This window comes from Pinus tabuliformis, chromosome 3_2 (genome assembly GCF_031772625.1).
Source record: "Pinus tabuliformis cultivar Carrire ecotype Pingquan chromosome 3_2, CPIR1, whole genome shotgun sequence".
NCBI classification, from domain to species: domain Eukaryota; kingdom Viridiplantae; phylum Streptophyta; class Pinopsida; order Pinales; family Pinaceae; genus Pinus; species Pinus tabuliformis.
The window spans coordinates 1,237,396,218-1,237,414,297 of record NC_142302.1 but is presented as its reverse complement, the minus strand read 5'-3'; the positions used below and the strand labels follow the sequence as shown (position 1 = coordinate 1,237,414,297).

Genomic DNA, 18,080 nt, shown 5'->3' with positions numbered 1-18,080 from the left:
GCTTAGATTCCATCATCCCAAATTTTTGCAATAACTTGATGATGTACTTTCCTTGCCCCAAATATATCTCCCCAGGTCTTTGCCATACTTCTAGACCGAGGTAGTAGTGCATCAACCCTAGATCCTTCATCTCAAATTCCGCTACCAACATCTTCTTGCATTCTTGAATTCTTCATTCTACACTAGTGATGAATAGATCATCCACATATAGTAGAATAATGACAATATAGATTCGGATCAGCAGTACTCTTCACGAACCCAATCCTGAGAAGATATGCATCCATTCTTGCACACCATGCCCTTGGTGATTGCTTCAAGCCATATAGAGCCTTCTTGAGTCCACAAACATGAGAGTCCCTGCTATTCACTTCAAATCCTTCAGGTTGTTCGATGTACACTTCCTCATCAATGGTCCCATTCAAAAATGTGGTCTTAACATCCATTTGATAGATATTCCACCCCATTGTAGCAGTTTGTGAAACCAATGATTTAATGGTAGTGTACCTAACAGTAGGTGTGAATGTTTCTTCATAGTCAATGCCTTCCTTTTGAGAGAAACCCCTTGCAACGAACCTTGCCTTGTACTTGTCTATACTTCCATCAACAACATGTTTGATATTATAAATCCACTTCAATGTGACAACTGATTTGTCACTAGGTCTAGGAACAATTTCTCAAACCCCATTCTTCATGATGGATTGATATTCTTCCTACATAACTTTCTTCCAAACCTCTTCATGTTCGGCTTCCTGAAATGTAGATGGTTCGGCTTCAATCAACTTTGTCATATATGCAGCCTAACCAGAATACCTTTTCAGTTTCTTACTTTCCCTGGAGGACCCTTTCTCAACTTCATGTCCTTCAACATCTTCTAATGTAGCTCTCAACCAATATGACCCTTTCCTTGTGGTTGGGGTAACCACCGATTGAATAGGCTCACTTGGTCCTTCTTCTTCATCATTTGGAGTAGAGTTCTCATGAACTTCATCTTCTTCAAATACAAGAACTTCTTCGTCATCAGAATCAATAGGAATATCCTTTGATTTCTTGTAAGCTTGATTCTCATCAAATATGACATCCCTGCTTACTTCAATGTATCTTCCCTCCTTTATGTAGATTCTATAAGCTTTTGAGGAAAGACTATAACCAACGAATATTCCCTTGATGCTTGTCGAGTCCAACTTCTTTCGCTTGTCCTTCAGAACATGGACATATGTTGGACTTCCAAATATGCGGAAATGATCCACACTCAGCTTCTTTCCTGTGAATACTTCTTCGGGTGTAGTATTATCAAGACTCTTATGAGGACTTCTATTTTGAACATACACGGCAGTCATCGCTGCTTCACCCCATAAGAACTTCGGTAGATCTTGATCAAGGAGCATAGTTCTAATACATTCTTCAATTGAACTATTCTTTCTTTCGGCCAATTCATTTTTCTCGAAATAGTAGGGAACAATGAGCTCCCACTTAATACCCGCATCCTTTCGATATGCAATTAACTCTTTAGAGGTGTATTCCCCACCATTGTCAGACATTAGAATCTTTATGTTGTTTTCAGTTAGGGCTTCCACCTCAGCCCTAAACTCGAACTTATCAAATACTTCATCTTTAGTTTCGAGTAGATAGAGCCATGTCTTCCTTGAAAGGTCATCAATGAAGGTTACATAGTAGAGATGACCTCCAAGTGTCTTGTCAAACATGGGCTCGCACACATCGGAATGGATGAGATCTAATATTTCTTTAGATCTAGATTCACTATGATGAAATGGTTTTCTAGTATGCTTCCCCAAAGAGCATCCCTTGCATACACCTTCATGGTCCAGCTTCATATCAGGAATGCCATTGACCAATTCACTAAGAGTAGGGATGACCCTATAATGAAGATGGCCATACCTTCGATGTCATAGTTCAATGGGACTTATTTCCATATGAACAAGAGCTTGAGGAAATGGAGTGATAACTCGGTAAAGACTTCCTTCTCGAACTCCAATAACCCTAGCTTTGTCAATACTAGAGTTCTTTCCCCAAACCAATACTTTTCCATCAACAAAAGCAATTATTTCCCCTTTATCTTCTAAACAAGAAATAGAAAGTAAATTCTTTTTCAAACCTGGAACATAGAGAATGTTGTTGAGATGCAGCTTCGATCCATTGTCCAGCTTTAATGATGTAGATCCCAGGCCTCTAACAGCATAGCTTTTGTTGTCACCCAATTCCACTACATGGGAGGATGATTCCTTTGATAGTGTGTGTAGTTGCCTACTTTCACTTGTCATATGTCTCGATGCTCCACTATCAACGGTCCATGCATTATCATCAATAAGAGATCATGTAACCGCAGCCATGAATCCATGACTCTTGACTTTGTTGAATAGGTAGTAGATGATCTTCTTGACCCATCTTCCTACAGAGTTAAAAACCAATCTTATGTAGTTCACCATAGAGGGAGAATACATGCCAACGAAGTGATCTTCGACTTCTCTTGACCTTAGCTCTGATACCATGTTGGAAAGCCAAAGATATTATATTAGGGTTTGATCCTCCGATCTTGATAATTACTTGTGAGTGTGTTGGCTTCTTTTACTTCTTTATTATTTCATCTTTCATCGAGCAATTATACATACATGAAGATCACAAAACAAGAGACACAAGATATAGGCACATGCCAAGGCAAAACCCCCTCGAGGGGAAACCCTGTAGGAATTTCTAAGTCTAACTGTCAGAAACCCTTCATGTACTTTTCTGATTTATTTCTGTCTACTTGTTCTAATTAATTAACAAGTTATCTACCATGTAAATACTGAAAATAAATACAAATACATGCTCAACACATTACAAATCATCAACTGAAGGAAACAAAACAAGCACACAAGTGACACCGTCGTTTTTGGACCAATGTCCACGGAAAAACCCAATGCGAGAAAACCGGTGCAGCAATCTGAGGGTTTTAATTATTAAGCAGTTTCAGAATACAATCTGGGTGCCATATCTGGCTCACCCAACAGAGAATAATCTCGACAGTAGTACCTCTCCTTCGGAGACAGATATTCCAGCTGAAACCCCAGATAAACACTCCAACAGCTCCCAGCTCCAATCTGCCCCACGAAAAATCCCAACGTCTGCCTCTAGGGACTGTGTCAGCCTCTCTTACCTAGCGTTAGCCCAGCGTCAGCCCAATAACCATTGCATCAACCTCTGGAGGCACTGCGTCAACCTCTAGAGCCTCTGCGTCACCCACACTGGCTCTCTAAGGTAATGCGCGGCTCCTGGCTACCTCTGCGTGGCCTCTAGTTGCTGTTACGTCCCTCTCTCCCAGCTTCTATGATGATTCTCCTGGTACTCTCTCTACTTTTGTATTCACTGCCCCTCCGCTACAACTCTGATCACTCTTTCGACTTCCTCGGCAAACCCTGCCCCAGAAAATCGAAATCTTGATCAACTCAGTGTGTTCTCCAAGTGACCCTCAAGCCTTCTCTTATATTTTTCTCATTGACAAATCAACGGCCGAGATTAAGTCCCTAATCAATGGCTAAGATTAACTCTGGCTTGATCCATGACTTTTGGACCCTTCTAACACTAATTCACATTAATACTTTATTTTCCCTGAGTTTAGACTTAGGGACTCCATTAAAAATATTAATTAATTTAATATCTCTCAAACCGTTTAGAATCTGTCCAAACCATTTCTGGGTATTGGAGATCTATGTGCCTTATCCTCTCCACCAATTTTCGTGGCTACAGCACATCTGATGCTACCCCAAATCAACACTCCCTCTTAGCGAGGACTGTGCTCTAGTAATACTCCTCACTGAGCATCACCCTGATCATCTGGCATCGATCCCTGTGCTGATGCTAGGTCTGCTTTCCAACATCCTCTGCACCGTTGCATCATGTACTGCTACCCATGGCCCTGCCACTGCCATTGCTGCATCTGTATGGCAGCCCCTCTCATCATGCTGCATCGGCTACCCATAGCACTACCACTACTAACCACTGCACTGCAACTCAGTTATTGAGAAGTAAGCAACTGATCTCCCAATTCTGACATCTCTGTTAGGCTAGAGACACCCTGGATGCTGAAACTCCCTCTGTTGCTTACAAGTGCCCCTTCTCTGACCTCTGCGTTGTTGCAACAACTCCATGTATCTCGCACTGTTGCTTCACGCTATCCTGGGAATCCTGCATTGTAGCTCCCTATGTCGCTCCATCCGCATCCGCTAGTACTACTACTCTTCGGAGCTCCCATAGCCAGGTATAATCCAAAAGGTTGGGTACCTCAAGGATCCTACCCCTCATTGCCTGTAGTCTGTCTAACTACAGCTCGATGTCTCCCCACTTCCGCTGAAGTGGCGTGTGAGCACTCATGGCATAGTCATCATCTGTCTCCACTTCCTCCTCCGCCCTTGCTAGCGCAGCCTTGGTCTCGAAAGCCTCTCCTTTGCTCTTCTTCCTCGAACACTGGCTCGCATAGTGACCCAGTTCCCCACAGCTGAAGCATTTGACCTTGGAAAGGTCCTTCTTCTTTCGTTTCTCCTGCTTTTCCTCAGACGCTAGGGCAGCATCCTCCTCTTCCTCCTCCTTGATTCTGACCCCCTTGCCACTGCTTCCTGCCTTGGTCAACCTTCTAATCTCTTCTTAGCGAAGATCCACCCACATTTCCTCCCAATCTGGAAGGGTCGCCCTACCCAGTATGCTCTGGACAAACACCTCCCAGTCTTCAGAGACTGCGTTCATGGTTGTTCTCACCATCAATTCTTGATCCAGCGTGGCCCCTATGGAAGTCAATTGATCCCGTATCTCCTTCAATTGACCGAGGAAGATGTTGATATGTTCTCCCTTCTGCATCTGGTATGACCACAGCTGATTTTCTAGTAGCATCTTCCTCTGCACCGAATTATACTGATACAATTTCTTTAGGGCCTCCCACATCTCATTTGTCGTATTCTTCTCGGCAATATGTGGTACTATATGGTCCTTGACCCCGCCCCTATGGAAGTCCACTGATCCTAGATCTCCTTCAATTGACAGAGGAAGATGTCGATCTGTTCTCCCTTCTGCATCTCGTATGACTGCAGCTGATTTTCTAGTAGCATCTTCCTCTGCACGGAAGTATACTAGTACAATTTCTTTAGGGCCTCTCACATCTCATTTGTTGTATTCTTCTCGACAATATGTGGTACTATATGGTCCTTGACCCCATCAAGGATGATGCTCTTAGCACTCATCATTGCATCCTCATACATATCGTTATCAGTCGGGTCACTTGGGACCGATATTGTCCTCAAGGCGAAGTGCTTGACACAATTCCTGTCTAGAACGAACAAGATTTTGGCCTTCCAGATTACGAAGTTTGAGGCTTCGTCCAAATTGTCCTGGTCTCTTACCCCATTCACTGCCATCTCGCTGCTCCTCTACTTCCCTCTTGGAAGTTCTTGGTGTGACTCCCTCTGAGCCTCAATTTCCCTCCTGGAAACCCTTCTGCCAATGTCAAGATGCCCCCACTCCAATCGTTAGTGCAGCTGCACCACTGATCTGGATTTCTTGGCTAGAAATCCTTGGTAGCAACTCCCTCCTCCTTTGTCTTGCCCTATTAAGTATTGTTCTGACTACAATACCCCACCAGCTTCACTCTACAACTTACCCACAGCCTCCTAAGCCTCAGCAAATTGAAGGTTATAGCTTCTAGGCTCTGCGCAATCCCGGTAGCAGCAAAATCTGCACCTCCTGGCCACGGGCGTCAATCCTTCCTGACTGAGAAAGATGACCGGGCACTACGTAGGTCGAGTCTGCTCCCCTCTGCCACTACATTGATCCTCTTCCTGGCTCAAACTTGATGACACAGGCACTGCATCACCCCTTCCTTGCTGCTTCTCTGCCAGGAATAGCTTCTATCACTCAGGACAACTATTTTCTACTGCTATTGCTCTGCTCGGTTGATGTCCTCAGTTCTCCCATGATCTGCAACCACGCTCTAATACCATGTTGGAATTTCTAAATCTAACTGTTAGAAACCCTTCATGTACTTTTCTAATTTACTTCTGCCTACTTGTTCTCATTAATTAACAAGTTATTTACCATGTAAACACTGAAAATAAATACAAGTACATGCTCAACACATTACAGATCATCAACTGAAAGAAACAAAACAAGCACACAAGTGACATCGTTGTTTTTGGACCCATGTCCCCGGAAAAACCCAATGCGGGAAAATCGATGCAACTATCTGAGGGTTTTAATTATTAAGTAGTTTCAGAATACAATCTAGGTGCCATAACTAGCTCGCCCAACAGAGAATAATTTCGGCAATTGTACCTCTCCTTCGGAGACAGATATTCCGGCTGAAACCCCGGATAAACACTCCGACAGCTCTCACCTCTAATCTGCCCCACAAAAACTCCCAGCGTCTGCCTATAGGGGTTGCGTCAGCCTCTCTGGCCCAGCGTCAGCCCAATAACCCCTGCGTCAACCTCTGGAGGCACTGCGTCAGCCTCTAGAGCCTCTGCGTCACCCATGCTGGCTATCTGAGGCACTGCGCAGCTCCTAGCTGCCTCTGCGTGGGCCCTAGCTGGCTCTACATGGCCTCTAGCTGGCTCTGCGTCCCTCTCTCTCGGCTTCTACGCTGATTCTCCCAGTACTCTCTCTGCTTCTGTATTCACTACCCCTCAGCTACAACTTTGATCACTCTTTCGACTTCCTCAGCAAACCCTGCCCCAGAAAATCGAAATCTTGATCAAATCGATGTGTTCTCCAAGTGACCCTCAAGCCTCCTCTTATATTTTTTTCGTTGACTAATCAACGGCCAAGATTAAGTCCCTAATCAATGGATAAGATTAACTCCGGCTTGATCCATGACTTTTGGACCCTTCTAACACTAATTCACATTAATACTTTATTTTCCCTAAGTTTATAATTAGGGACTCCATTAAAAATATTAATTATTTTAATATCTCTCAAATTGTTTAGAATCTACCCAAACCATTTCTGGGTATTGTTGATCTCATGTGCCTTAGCCTCTCCACCAATTTTCGTGGCTAAAGCACATCCGATGCTACCCCAAATCAACAAAACTCAGTCAAAGTAATTCTTCCTTTCAATAGTAATCTTTGAAACTCTTCACCCTAGAACAAGACCAGACTTTCCCTCCACACCATGTCAACCTCCAAGATCTTCGACCTCTTATAGCAACTTCGACTATGCGGTAGATCCCAACAGCATGCATCTTTTGGCAGCAGCAAAACCTGAGGAGACTTCGATCTCCTAAACCAGACCATGAAACAGAGAGAGAGAGACACCAAAACTTCGATTTTCCTCTTCTATAGAGACTCCCCCAAACTCGCACTTTTTTCCTCCTTCTGGCAGCAGACTTCGCATCCCTAGCACTTCCTAAAAGATATCGAATTGCTTGTGAGAGTGATGCTTCCAAATGACTTCGACTTCCTTCTTTATATAGCCTTCTTGTGGGTCAAATGAGGGTCTCTAGGCCGACTTGATCTTCCTTAGGCCGACATGATGTGGAGGACACATAATTCATATTTTGCTTGATACAAAACCTTTTTACATGATCCGAAAGCCCAAGAAGGGTCTCTTCGAATGTACAATGACTCTATAAACTCAATATTAATCCTAGGAGTCCACAATGGGGACTTTGACTAATATGATGATGACCCAAGCATGAAACCCATGCTTTAATAAGTCATTGTTACAATAATAAAAATTCTTTTCTTTATTCTTTTGACAAGTACATTACATAATGACTCAAGTACATTATTGAACACCAAACATAGTTACTTTTTCCAACAGGATGCAGTGCTTCCATGGGTAGCATGGGACAAAATAGCTCTCCCAAAGGCATGGGGTGGTTGGGGAGTAAACTTCCATCTTTCTCACCTTCTCTGGCAGCAAAATCTAGGTGGCGCTTATTATCAATGGATAATCTGTGGACTGCAGTGGTGAAAAGGAAATATATTGACCTGGTTCCTATCGATGAATGGATGTGTAGGATGGATAAGAAAACCTTAAACGCATCAGCAATCTGGAAGGCCACTGTAGATTCTTTTGGTATTATTGAAGACAGACTTGCTTGGCATGTAGGGAATGGATAAAAACTCAGAGTAGGTATTGACCCGTGGGTGGGATGTAGTGATGGATATGTTCTTCCTAGGGAGCTAATGGATTTTCTCAACAACCAAGGTATCATTTTCTTGAATCAGATAGTGAAAGTAGAATTATCAACGAATTGGCATCAGGATGGAAAACTATTGAAGATCTCCATTTAGAGCCCCAATGGGGAGATGATTGGCAGATCTATATCAGAGAATTGCAGCGTACAAATGTCAGGATAAGGGATCGTCTAGAATCTAGATGCACTTCGATGGGTTCATGCACCTACAGGTCAATACTCTCCAAAATATGGATATAGTTATCAAATGGTTAGGAGAGCTCAGGGGGTGCAGACTTGGTGGTGTAAACCACTTTGGAAATTGAAATGCCCAGCGAAGTCAAGATTGTTCTTTTGGTGCCTCCTTAAGAACAAAGTGCCCACATGGGACAACCTGCAGAAAAGGAACAAACATGGGCCTGGTTGGTGTATATTATGCAAAAATTCAGAAGAATCAGTTTTCCATTTGTTCTTAAGTTGTCCTTTCATTATCAAAATTTGGGAGGCCATGCTGAGTTTACTGGGGGTTAGACTTATCTGGAATGGGGCAAGTATTTTGGAAGCTTGGAAAAATTGGTGGAACTCAGCACATGATGAAAACTTGAGAAATATTCCTCCGATCATCACATGGAGCATTTGGTTGGCAAGAAACAAAGGCATTTTTCAGGACACCCCTTCGTCACCTTCACCTATTGCGGCAGAGTGTGCCTCTATTTTTGCTTTAATACCCCTGCCTTCTCCAAGTCAGACTCCTCGGATCATTAGAGAAGAACAAATCAGACCACATATCCCTTGGGCATATTTCGATGGCACCTCTGATGCTCAGAACAGATGTGGGGCGAGGTTGGTAATACACATTAATGAACACAAACTATTAAAAGCTTCAGTTGGCCTTGGTTCAGGATCAAAAAACTTCACAGAACTCCAATCATTGAAATATTTATTGTGCTAGCTTGAACAAATTGCAATTGGTTCAATTCAAATTTTCTGTGACTCTTTAAATGCTATAAACTGGTTTAATGAAGTTCAGAGATGTCAAAATCACATTTTCATTCCACTCATAGAACAAATATTAGAACTTAAAATGGGTTTTGATTCTATATATGTTTGCCACATATACAGGGAGCGAAACGCAAAGGCAGACCTCCTTTCTAAGGAGGGTCTGCAACAGGTTTTGGGCGATTAGCGCATAACAGAATTGAAGGGGAGGATCTGTGTGTCGGATCAGCAGCCTTACAACAGATGATCCATGCATATTTCCATTGAGCTCTGACAGTTACATTTTACTTTATCTTTTTTAATGCTTCATATCAGCTCAGCTGGTTTTTGATATTTTGACACCACTGGTACTTTTATTTATCTATGGATATACTGGCTACAGTTGTTCTTAAAAAAAACAGTTTTTATGTAAGGGTCGTTTTCTCCAATAATGGGGAGGCCCAGATATGGACTTATGGTTTTTTGCTTGTGGATTCTGAGTAGCACTTATGCTTTTTTGCTTCTACTCAGTATCGCTGTGTTTTTTCTGCTTCATTGTGGACTCACAGTTTTCAGGAATGCTTAATGCGTCTACAGCTGTAACTTTTTATTGGCTTAAAATAAAGTTCGATTTTTCTCCAAAATTTAAAAAAAAAAAAAAACAAACAAACAAACAAAACAAAAAAACAAAAAAAACATAGATCTATGTGAGAAAAGCCATGCTGACCCCTGAATAAATATTTACATTTTTATCAACACCTCTTTGGACATGTAATGCCAAAGATGAGAAATGGGCAATAATCATTAAAAGATCTCGCAATTTTGAGTAACATACTTTTCAGAATTATAAGCATTTTTGGCACATGCCTCACAAAAATTGTATGGCACTATTTCTTTACGTAAATAGTGTGAAATATGGAATATATAGATGTAGATCTGGTAATTCTTCTTTATTAAGACATTGCATTAGTTGGACCTGCTTTTGGATCTAGCCTCTATCAGATCTGGTAACTTGAAGCATAAAACTTCTAGATAAACAGAAATATAGATAGAAATATTTTATTAATAAATGAATAGATAGATGATGATGTTTACAATGGGGTTTCCTGGCTTATATATCGCCATGGGCACCCTTTGGGAAAGGGCATGATCTTATGATCGTGCCCTTTCGTCTAATTTAACTGAAAATTAAATAATAAACCTAAACTAACAAATTTTTACATAACATTGCCTTCCTCTCGAAAGAATGCTTTGTCCTCAAAGCATATGTAACGACGGATGTTGTTGACAAAATGCTTCATTCTCTAAAGAAGCGTTTTCTTCGGGTAAGTTCTTCCACTTGACCAGATATTCCAAGATGATCAAAGTCACACACTTTAAAAGGTCTTGGATTAATCTCTCAATTTCCGTTTTTTGGAGATGTGGATATCAGTATGGCTTGATGTTGACGGGGTCTAACCCTGCCTTGACTTCTATTCCATGCTCAATTTCCCTATTAGGCGCCATCTTCACAGGTAGGTCTTGAAATACTTTTTCATGCTTCTGAATCAAATCCTGTATCTCTGGTGACTCTTCTCTGGTCATATTTGTAGATAACATTTCTAACTGGTGACATTGTACTACATAAGCAGGTGCTCCTTTTCGACTTAACTTCATCATCTGAGATGATGATACAACTTGATTTTCTGGTGCTTGGAATCCGTGTAGCTTGTACTTCTGACCTCCCCATTTGAATTTTATAAATTGTACTTGATGGTTGGCTGCATAAGTACCTAAAGTTCGTAGCCATTGGATACCTAAGACTACATCTACTCCTCCTAATGGTACTGTGAAAAACGGAGACTCTAAACTGAAGTCTTGAATCTGCAATTTAACCTTATGGCATTTCCCCACCTTTTCAATCTTCTTACCGTCTACTACCATCACCTTCATGTTTGGTAAGGGAAATGAAAAAATATTGAGTCTCTTTGCAACAGTTGCATCCAAAAAATTGTGTGTGCTATCAGAATCAATGAGAACCACCACGTTGTTCTTCTTTATGTGTCCTTTTAATTTTAAAGTCTGAGGTTGTGATATACCTGTCATAGCTGATAATGACACTTGCGGAATACTTTCGTCATCTAATTCTGGAGAGAATTCCGGGGCATCTTCTGTTTCTTCAATGTCAGAATCTTCACTGTTTGAATCATTGGTTGCTTCACAATTATATAGGTTCTTTGGTTCTTTTCCTTTAGCACATCTATGTTTGGGGTCCCACTTCTCACCACAGCGCTTGCATTTACCCTCCTTTATCCTTTGCGCTTCCACATTAGATTTTCATTTTCACGACAATGTGGTGGAACATATCTTGTATTTTTTGCGTTCGCATATTGAGGTGTTCTTCGTCTTGAATATGTTTTTTCGGATTTTGAGCAAAATATTTGTTCGAATTTCTTTTCGGTTGTTTTTGCTTTTCGTCTTGCTACTTCTATTGATGAAATGTCATGCATCTCAAGTTCTACTTGTAAATGGGTTTAGAGTCTCGAGATGTATCACTGAATTAGACGAGATTCTGATAACCCAGGTACTCGTGTTACTAAGGTCTCCCATTCTTGAGTGTATTCGTCCACACTTCCTTTTTGTCGTAATTTGATGAGTTTTGAAAAGAAATCTTCTTCCTTTACACCTTGGAATCTTTTGAAGAATGCATCTTTAAATTTCCTCCAGCTAATGACATGTGTTGTCTTTTTCCACCACATATACCAGTTATATGCTTCTCCCTCCATTTTCATGGATGCATGCCTAAGCTTTTCGTCATCGTCATTGATGTCATATATCTCAAAGTATTCTTCTGCTTTATTTATCCATGCAACATTGTTTTTTTCGTTTCCATAGAATTTAGGCATCTCAACTTTGGCCCTTCGCTGGTATGTTGCTAATGGTTGAGCGAAAAAAGGGTGTTGATTGGCAAGAATTTTCAGCATTGTTAAGACCTCTCTGATGCCTGCTTCTGTTTGGACATGGTAATTTTCCATCTTTGTTTCTATTCGATTTGTCGTATCGTGAAGATTTTTTATTTCATCAGCTCGCTCCCCAAGCTTGATCTGGAATTCATTTAATCTTTTATTGACTTCGTCGTGGTTGTTATTTATCTTATGCTCTGCGTCAACTAATTTTTTTTGGAAATCCGCCATTTTCATTGTCGACATTGTGCGAGTTTGCGGAGGCGTGTATTTATCTGCCAGCTTAATTTTTTTTTAAATAATTAAATTAAATTAATTAATTTAATTATATGACATAAGTTTTTTTTTGCAATTAAATAAATTAAATTAATTAAATTAAATTATATATATAGCTTTTAATTAATTAAATTTAATTTAATTAATTAAATTAACTTTTATATATATATAATTTTTAATTAATTAAAATAAAATAAATTTAATTAATTAAATTATATGTATTATATATAATATATAATATAACTATATCTATATATATATATTATATGTCACGTTATATATATTATATATATATATATATATATATATATATATATATGTTATATGTATTATATGTCACCACGTCCAACAGGTCTATGCTGACCGTCACGTCCCGCAGCGATTAACTCTTCCAGCGGACAGTTTAATAGAAGATTTCAAGCGGAAATCACCGCAGAGCCACCACAATGGACGGGGAACACAGCGTTGCGGCGGATTGGATAACCGGCAGTTGGACGCAGCAGATTGCTGATGGATGCGGTTTAGCGAGCACACCCGGATCTGAGGCAGCGGCACGATAATGTATATGGACGCGGATAGGGAGGAACGACGCTGGCAGTGAGACGGCAACAGCAAAGGGACCGGGTGACGGTGGGTGTAGAGGGATAGACGCTGACGGTGGTTGTGGACAGGTGTGGAGAGCAGCGAATGGGAGGGCATGTGCGTATGGGAATCGAGATAGGCAGCGGATGAATATAGCCTGAGGAGCGAACACGCTCTGATACCAATGAAGCATAAAACTTCTGGATAATAGAAATATTTTATTAATAAATGAATAGATAGATGATGATGTTTACAATGGGGTTTCCTGGCTTATATATCGCCATGGACACCCTTTGGGAAAGGGCATGATCTTATGATTGTGCCCTTTCGTCTAATTTAACTGAAAATTAAATAATAAACCTAAACTAACAAATTTTTACATAACATAACTCCATGTTTGACTTGAGCTTAAGCTAGTAAATAAGGCTCCAATCCAAGAATGGAATTAGCTCAGAGAACCAATTGTCACTGATAGGAAATAATTTGGGTACCGCATCACTGATTTTTCATCCTCTGAATTGCCAATCTAGTGTGATCTGCAATCAAAGATCTGCCCCAGATTGCTCTCTTGCATGGATCATTCAAGTTTTTCCTCTACACATTGATCCTAGCATACTATAGGGCTATTCATGTGGAAGATCCATATCTAAATGAACTCTCTGGATTTTCTTCGGTCTGGCTTACAGGCTCGCCCCCCCTGTGATACCAATCCACCAGCTCTTGTCTTGTCTTTGTTGTGCTTTATTTCATCTTGTGATTTTGCCAGATCTCACAATCATCTACCAAAAATTATTTTGTAATTCTTGATGTTATTCCTAAATTCTATTATTTTTGCTGTTATTTATGACATGCACACAAACATGCTCTATGGTTACTCTGTTTCAATGTCATTCTTCTAAACTCATAACCTCAGGAAATCAAATTTCAACACTTAAAAACCTAAAACTACCATGCAAAAAATACATCAAACTAAATAGACTCCTCAATTGTGAAGCAGAAGGAGCTTTTCGTTACTGTTATTTTCGTATTTACTAGTTTTCTTCCGCCACAGCTTTGCCAGAACACACATGCCTGAGTGGCTATGAGACAAGTGCAAGGAAGAAGGATAATAATTGTTCTGTATCTTTTCTTTTGTATATGTGAAGAATATAAGAGGGTGTAAGCTATTCTGCTTCTCTGACAAACTCTTTACATTGATTCGAACAGAAAAAATCATATTAATTAATCAAAGTCAAAATTACTTCCAACCCACGAAGACAGGAGTTATGATATTGACACACACCATCTTTCCTCTCACAACTGATAACTTCAAAAAGTAAATCAACACAAGACGATGCATAAATGGCAAAAGGAACAGCTCAAGATTTTTCTGTCTAGTACCTTGGCGATCTGAGAAGTTCTTTAGCTCCAGACCCAAATTCTCAAATCGTTTCTTATCTTTTTCCCAAGTTTTGTTCAATTCATCAACCTCTGCTTCCTTACTCTGAATACAGTAAGAACACCAAAGCATCAGCTGTTGCAACAACTTCTACAATCATCAGAATAACACCTGAAACCCAAATTCAAAAAACATGAAACACAATATCAAAAAACATAAAACTCAATATTTTAACATAGGAACATCACATGAAGTTGGACAAAGATTTGTCATTCACTTCTTATCAATCAAAAATTCATACATTCAGACACTCTTAAATCACAAAGAGAGATAGTCGACATAGAAGCAATTTGATTTTGTAAGGGCTACTGAATAGTTATCTGAGACAACCAATCTGGCTCACCAATTAAATATCCAGAATATTGGGAATATAAAGAAATCTGTTTAGGATAAATAATATATATATATATAGCATAAAAATGTATGAGAAAATGATATGATAGGATTACAAATGAGGGCCCCATATAAATACCTAGGCAGGAGTGTCCTTTCCATAACAGTCACGTCCTTTAGTTGAGACATGTCCTTTCATTAGGATGTGTCACTTCACTAATTATTATATATTATTTATTTATTTATTATTTATATTTATATTCATTACATTGTCATAACCTTTAGAAACGTTTTATCCTTGAAGCATATTTATGGAAGGGCTTGACATCTTTTTCCCTGGCTTGTAATGTCTGCATCATTCTCTGTTCTTGAAGTTGTCATAGTTGATGGTATGAGATGGTAAGAATTTCTAAGTGCTAAGCAAAATTGTCGAACTACAAAAGCATCTAACCATCCTAGTTCAATCTTTTGGGAAATGTTACACTTAAAGGATTCCCAAGACAAATTGTTAATATACAACTTAATGATAGGTTAATTGTTTCCGTCCTAGGTGATGTTGATACACTGATTTGCTAAGATACCTGCTCTTGTGATTGGGCAGTCCATAAGACGTCTTTGTAACATGACTTCCCCTTATCATGCTCATAGCGCTTTTCTAACTTACTTTTGTTGAAGAATGTAACTAGTGTCAGTCTTCATAATTATATTTGAATTATGTACTTGGATTATGTACCAGTGCATGTGTTAACTTTAGTTAACAATGGTAAGTTCTATGCTTAGCACAATTACTTCAATGTTCCTTTAGCAGCCCAATGACAATTTCCAATTCAGTTTTATCCAATAGCAATTACATTAACCATAAATCACATTGAAGTCATTCTTGGAGATATTAATGCATTGTTGAGGCCCTCATGAAGTGACCTTGAAGAAAATTGTTTGGGTGACATGAAGAGTTGTGGAGACACCTTTTCAGAATCATAAAGTTGCCATTGATGAAAGAAGAATTCTTGAAGATTGATTGAGAGCGGTATTGAAGATTGTCAAGACTTGTTGCAGAAGGTATTGAGGAAGCCTTGAAGAACCATTCAACCTACATTGAAGAACTGAAGCAAATTGATAGGGTTGGTGCCCTAGAGGATAGGTGTCCTCAAAAAGACCAGGTTAAAGCTTGTGCTAGAAAAGAAGGTTGGTGCCCTAGAGGATAAGAGTCCACAAGAAGATAAGGTTGGAGCCTTGTGGAAGATAGGGTTGGAGCCCTAAAGGTTGGAGCCTCGTGAAGTCCAAGTTGGTGATTGGCAGAGTATAGATTAGAGCCTGGTGGATTGAAAGATTGGTGTCTTTATCTATGGTTGGAGCCCTAAACATTTTGTACTTGATTTATTGTAAAGAAAAGGATTGGAGTTCTCGTTATTTCTGACTAATAAAATTATTTCTTTTATATTGTTCAATTTTTGTTCTGTTTATAAGTGATCTAAACTGGTAAACTAACAATTGTAAAAGAAATACGGATTCACCCCCCCCCACAGTATTTCCAACATCTAAAGGGACCATTCCTTTCAAGAAAAACAAAAACTAGTCAGATATTTCAGCTCATACATTCTGATTTATGTGAACCTATGCCTATTACTTCTCTTGGTGGCTACTTGTATTTCATGATTTTTGTTAATGATATTTCTCGCAAGACATGGATATTCTTTTTAAAAAATAAAATGGAAGCATTTGACATGTTCAGAGATTTCAAGGCTCTGATTTAAAATCAAACTGGAAAGTTGATCAAAGCTTCCAGATCTTTGCAAAGACGTCGGAATAAAGAAATAAACCACTATGTCATACAATCCACAACAAAATGATGTGGTTGAGAAGAAGAATAGAATTATTATGGAAGCAGTCAAAGCCATGCTGCATGATCAAAAGCTACCAAAGTTTTTGTGGGAAGAAGTTGCAAATACTATTGTTTATGTGCAAAACATAACTCCTCATCATGCCTCAGACAATAAGACTCTTGAAAAAGTCTTTACTGGTAAAAGGCCTAAAGTGAGTCATTTGAGAATCTTTGGTTGTCCTGTGTACACTTCCAAAGTTCCATGTGCTAAAAGAGAAAATGAACAAATTGGAAGCTTCAAGTAAGAAAGGTACGTTTGTTGGCTATTGTGATAATTCAAAATCTTATAGAATTTATGTACTTGGTCAAAAAACTATAGAGTTTAGGAGAGACATAACATTTGATGAAGATGTCGCTCTTAGAAAAGCAAGAGACTCTTCTACTCCTGCCATTGTTGAAAAACAAGTTGTTAATGAAAAAGAGCCTGCATCTGTGTCTAAACCTGAGAATGAGCTTGTTGATAATCCAATGGGTTCCAAGGATCTTCTAGATCCTCCACCTCATGATCCTCCTACCGAAAAGAGACCACTATGGCTGCGAGATACCCCAAGAGGAACGTTCAGATAAAGTAAGACGCTAAGTCAGTTTCAAGGGTATGTTGTTGCCATGAGCAACATCATTTAGGCATAACCATGCACCCTTGAAGAAGTTGCAAAAAAACAAGTCTGGAAAGATTGCATAACTGAAGAATATGAGTCCATCATCCAAAATGATGTCTAAGAAGTGGTTCCTAGACCTCAAGGTAAATTTGTTGTCACTTCCAAATGGTTGTTTAAGATTAAACATGGTGTAGATGGTAGTATTGAAAAATATAAGGCTAGATTTGTAGCTAGAGGTTTCTCTCAGAAAGAGGGAATAGATTATGATGAGATTTTTGCACCTGTAGCTCAATATACTACTATTCGATTTGTTGTTGCCTTAGCTGCTAGCCAAGGATGGACTCTTCACCAAATGGACGTGAAAATTGTTTTCTTGCATGGCTTCCTCAAGGAAGAGGTATTTGTGGAACAACCACAAGGCTTTGAAGAGCATGACAGGGAAACTCATGTATGCAGACTGAAGAAAGCCTTATATGGGCTGAAGCAAGCTCCAAGAGCTTGGTATGCTCACATTGATAGCTACCTGATAAAGCTTGGTTTCACAAGAAGCAGTGCAGACCCAAACCTCTACTTCAAGACAGTCCAAGGTATACCTTTGATTTTGGTATTGTGTTTTGATGATTTATTCTTGACAAGAGGAGAACCTCTTATCCTCCATTGTAAGAGGGAGTTAGCTTCTAAATTTGAAATGAAAGACCTTGGTTTGATGCATTACTTTTTGGGTCTAGAGGAATGGCCAATACCTAGTGAAATTTTTCTTTCTCAAGGAAAATATGTTGTTAAGCTTCTTGAAAGATTTTATATGGTAGAATGTGAATCCGTGCATACTCTTATGGAAATGAACTTTAAGAAATTATGTGGCAAAGTTGTCAGAACTAGTCTGCCAAAT

At 39.5% G+C, this 18,080-nt stretch overlaps 1 protein-coding gene across 1 annotated transcript in view; it reads right to left on the bottom strand.

The window, feature by feature from the left end:
* The window catches only part of LOC149185216 (uncharacterized), a 241,839-nt gene that overhangs the window by 98,579 nt on the left and 125,180 nt on the right, over positions 1-18,080 (bottom strand). Inside the window, exon 5 of the mRNA XM_089415588.1 lies at positions 14,320-14,422. Coding sequence (XP_089271714.1) covers positions 14,320-14,422 — 103 coding nt within the window. The remainder of the gene's footprint in view (positions 1-14,319; positions 14,423-18,080) is intronic.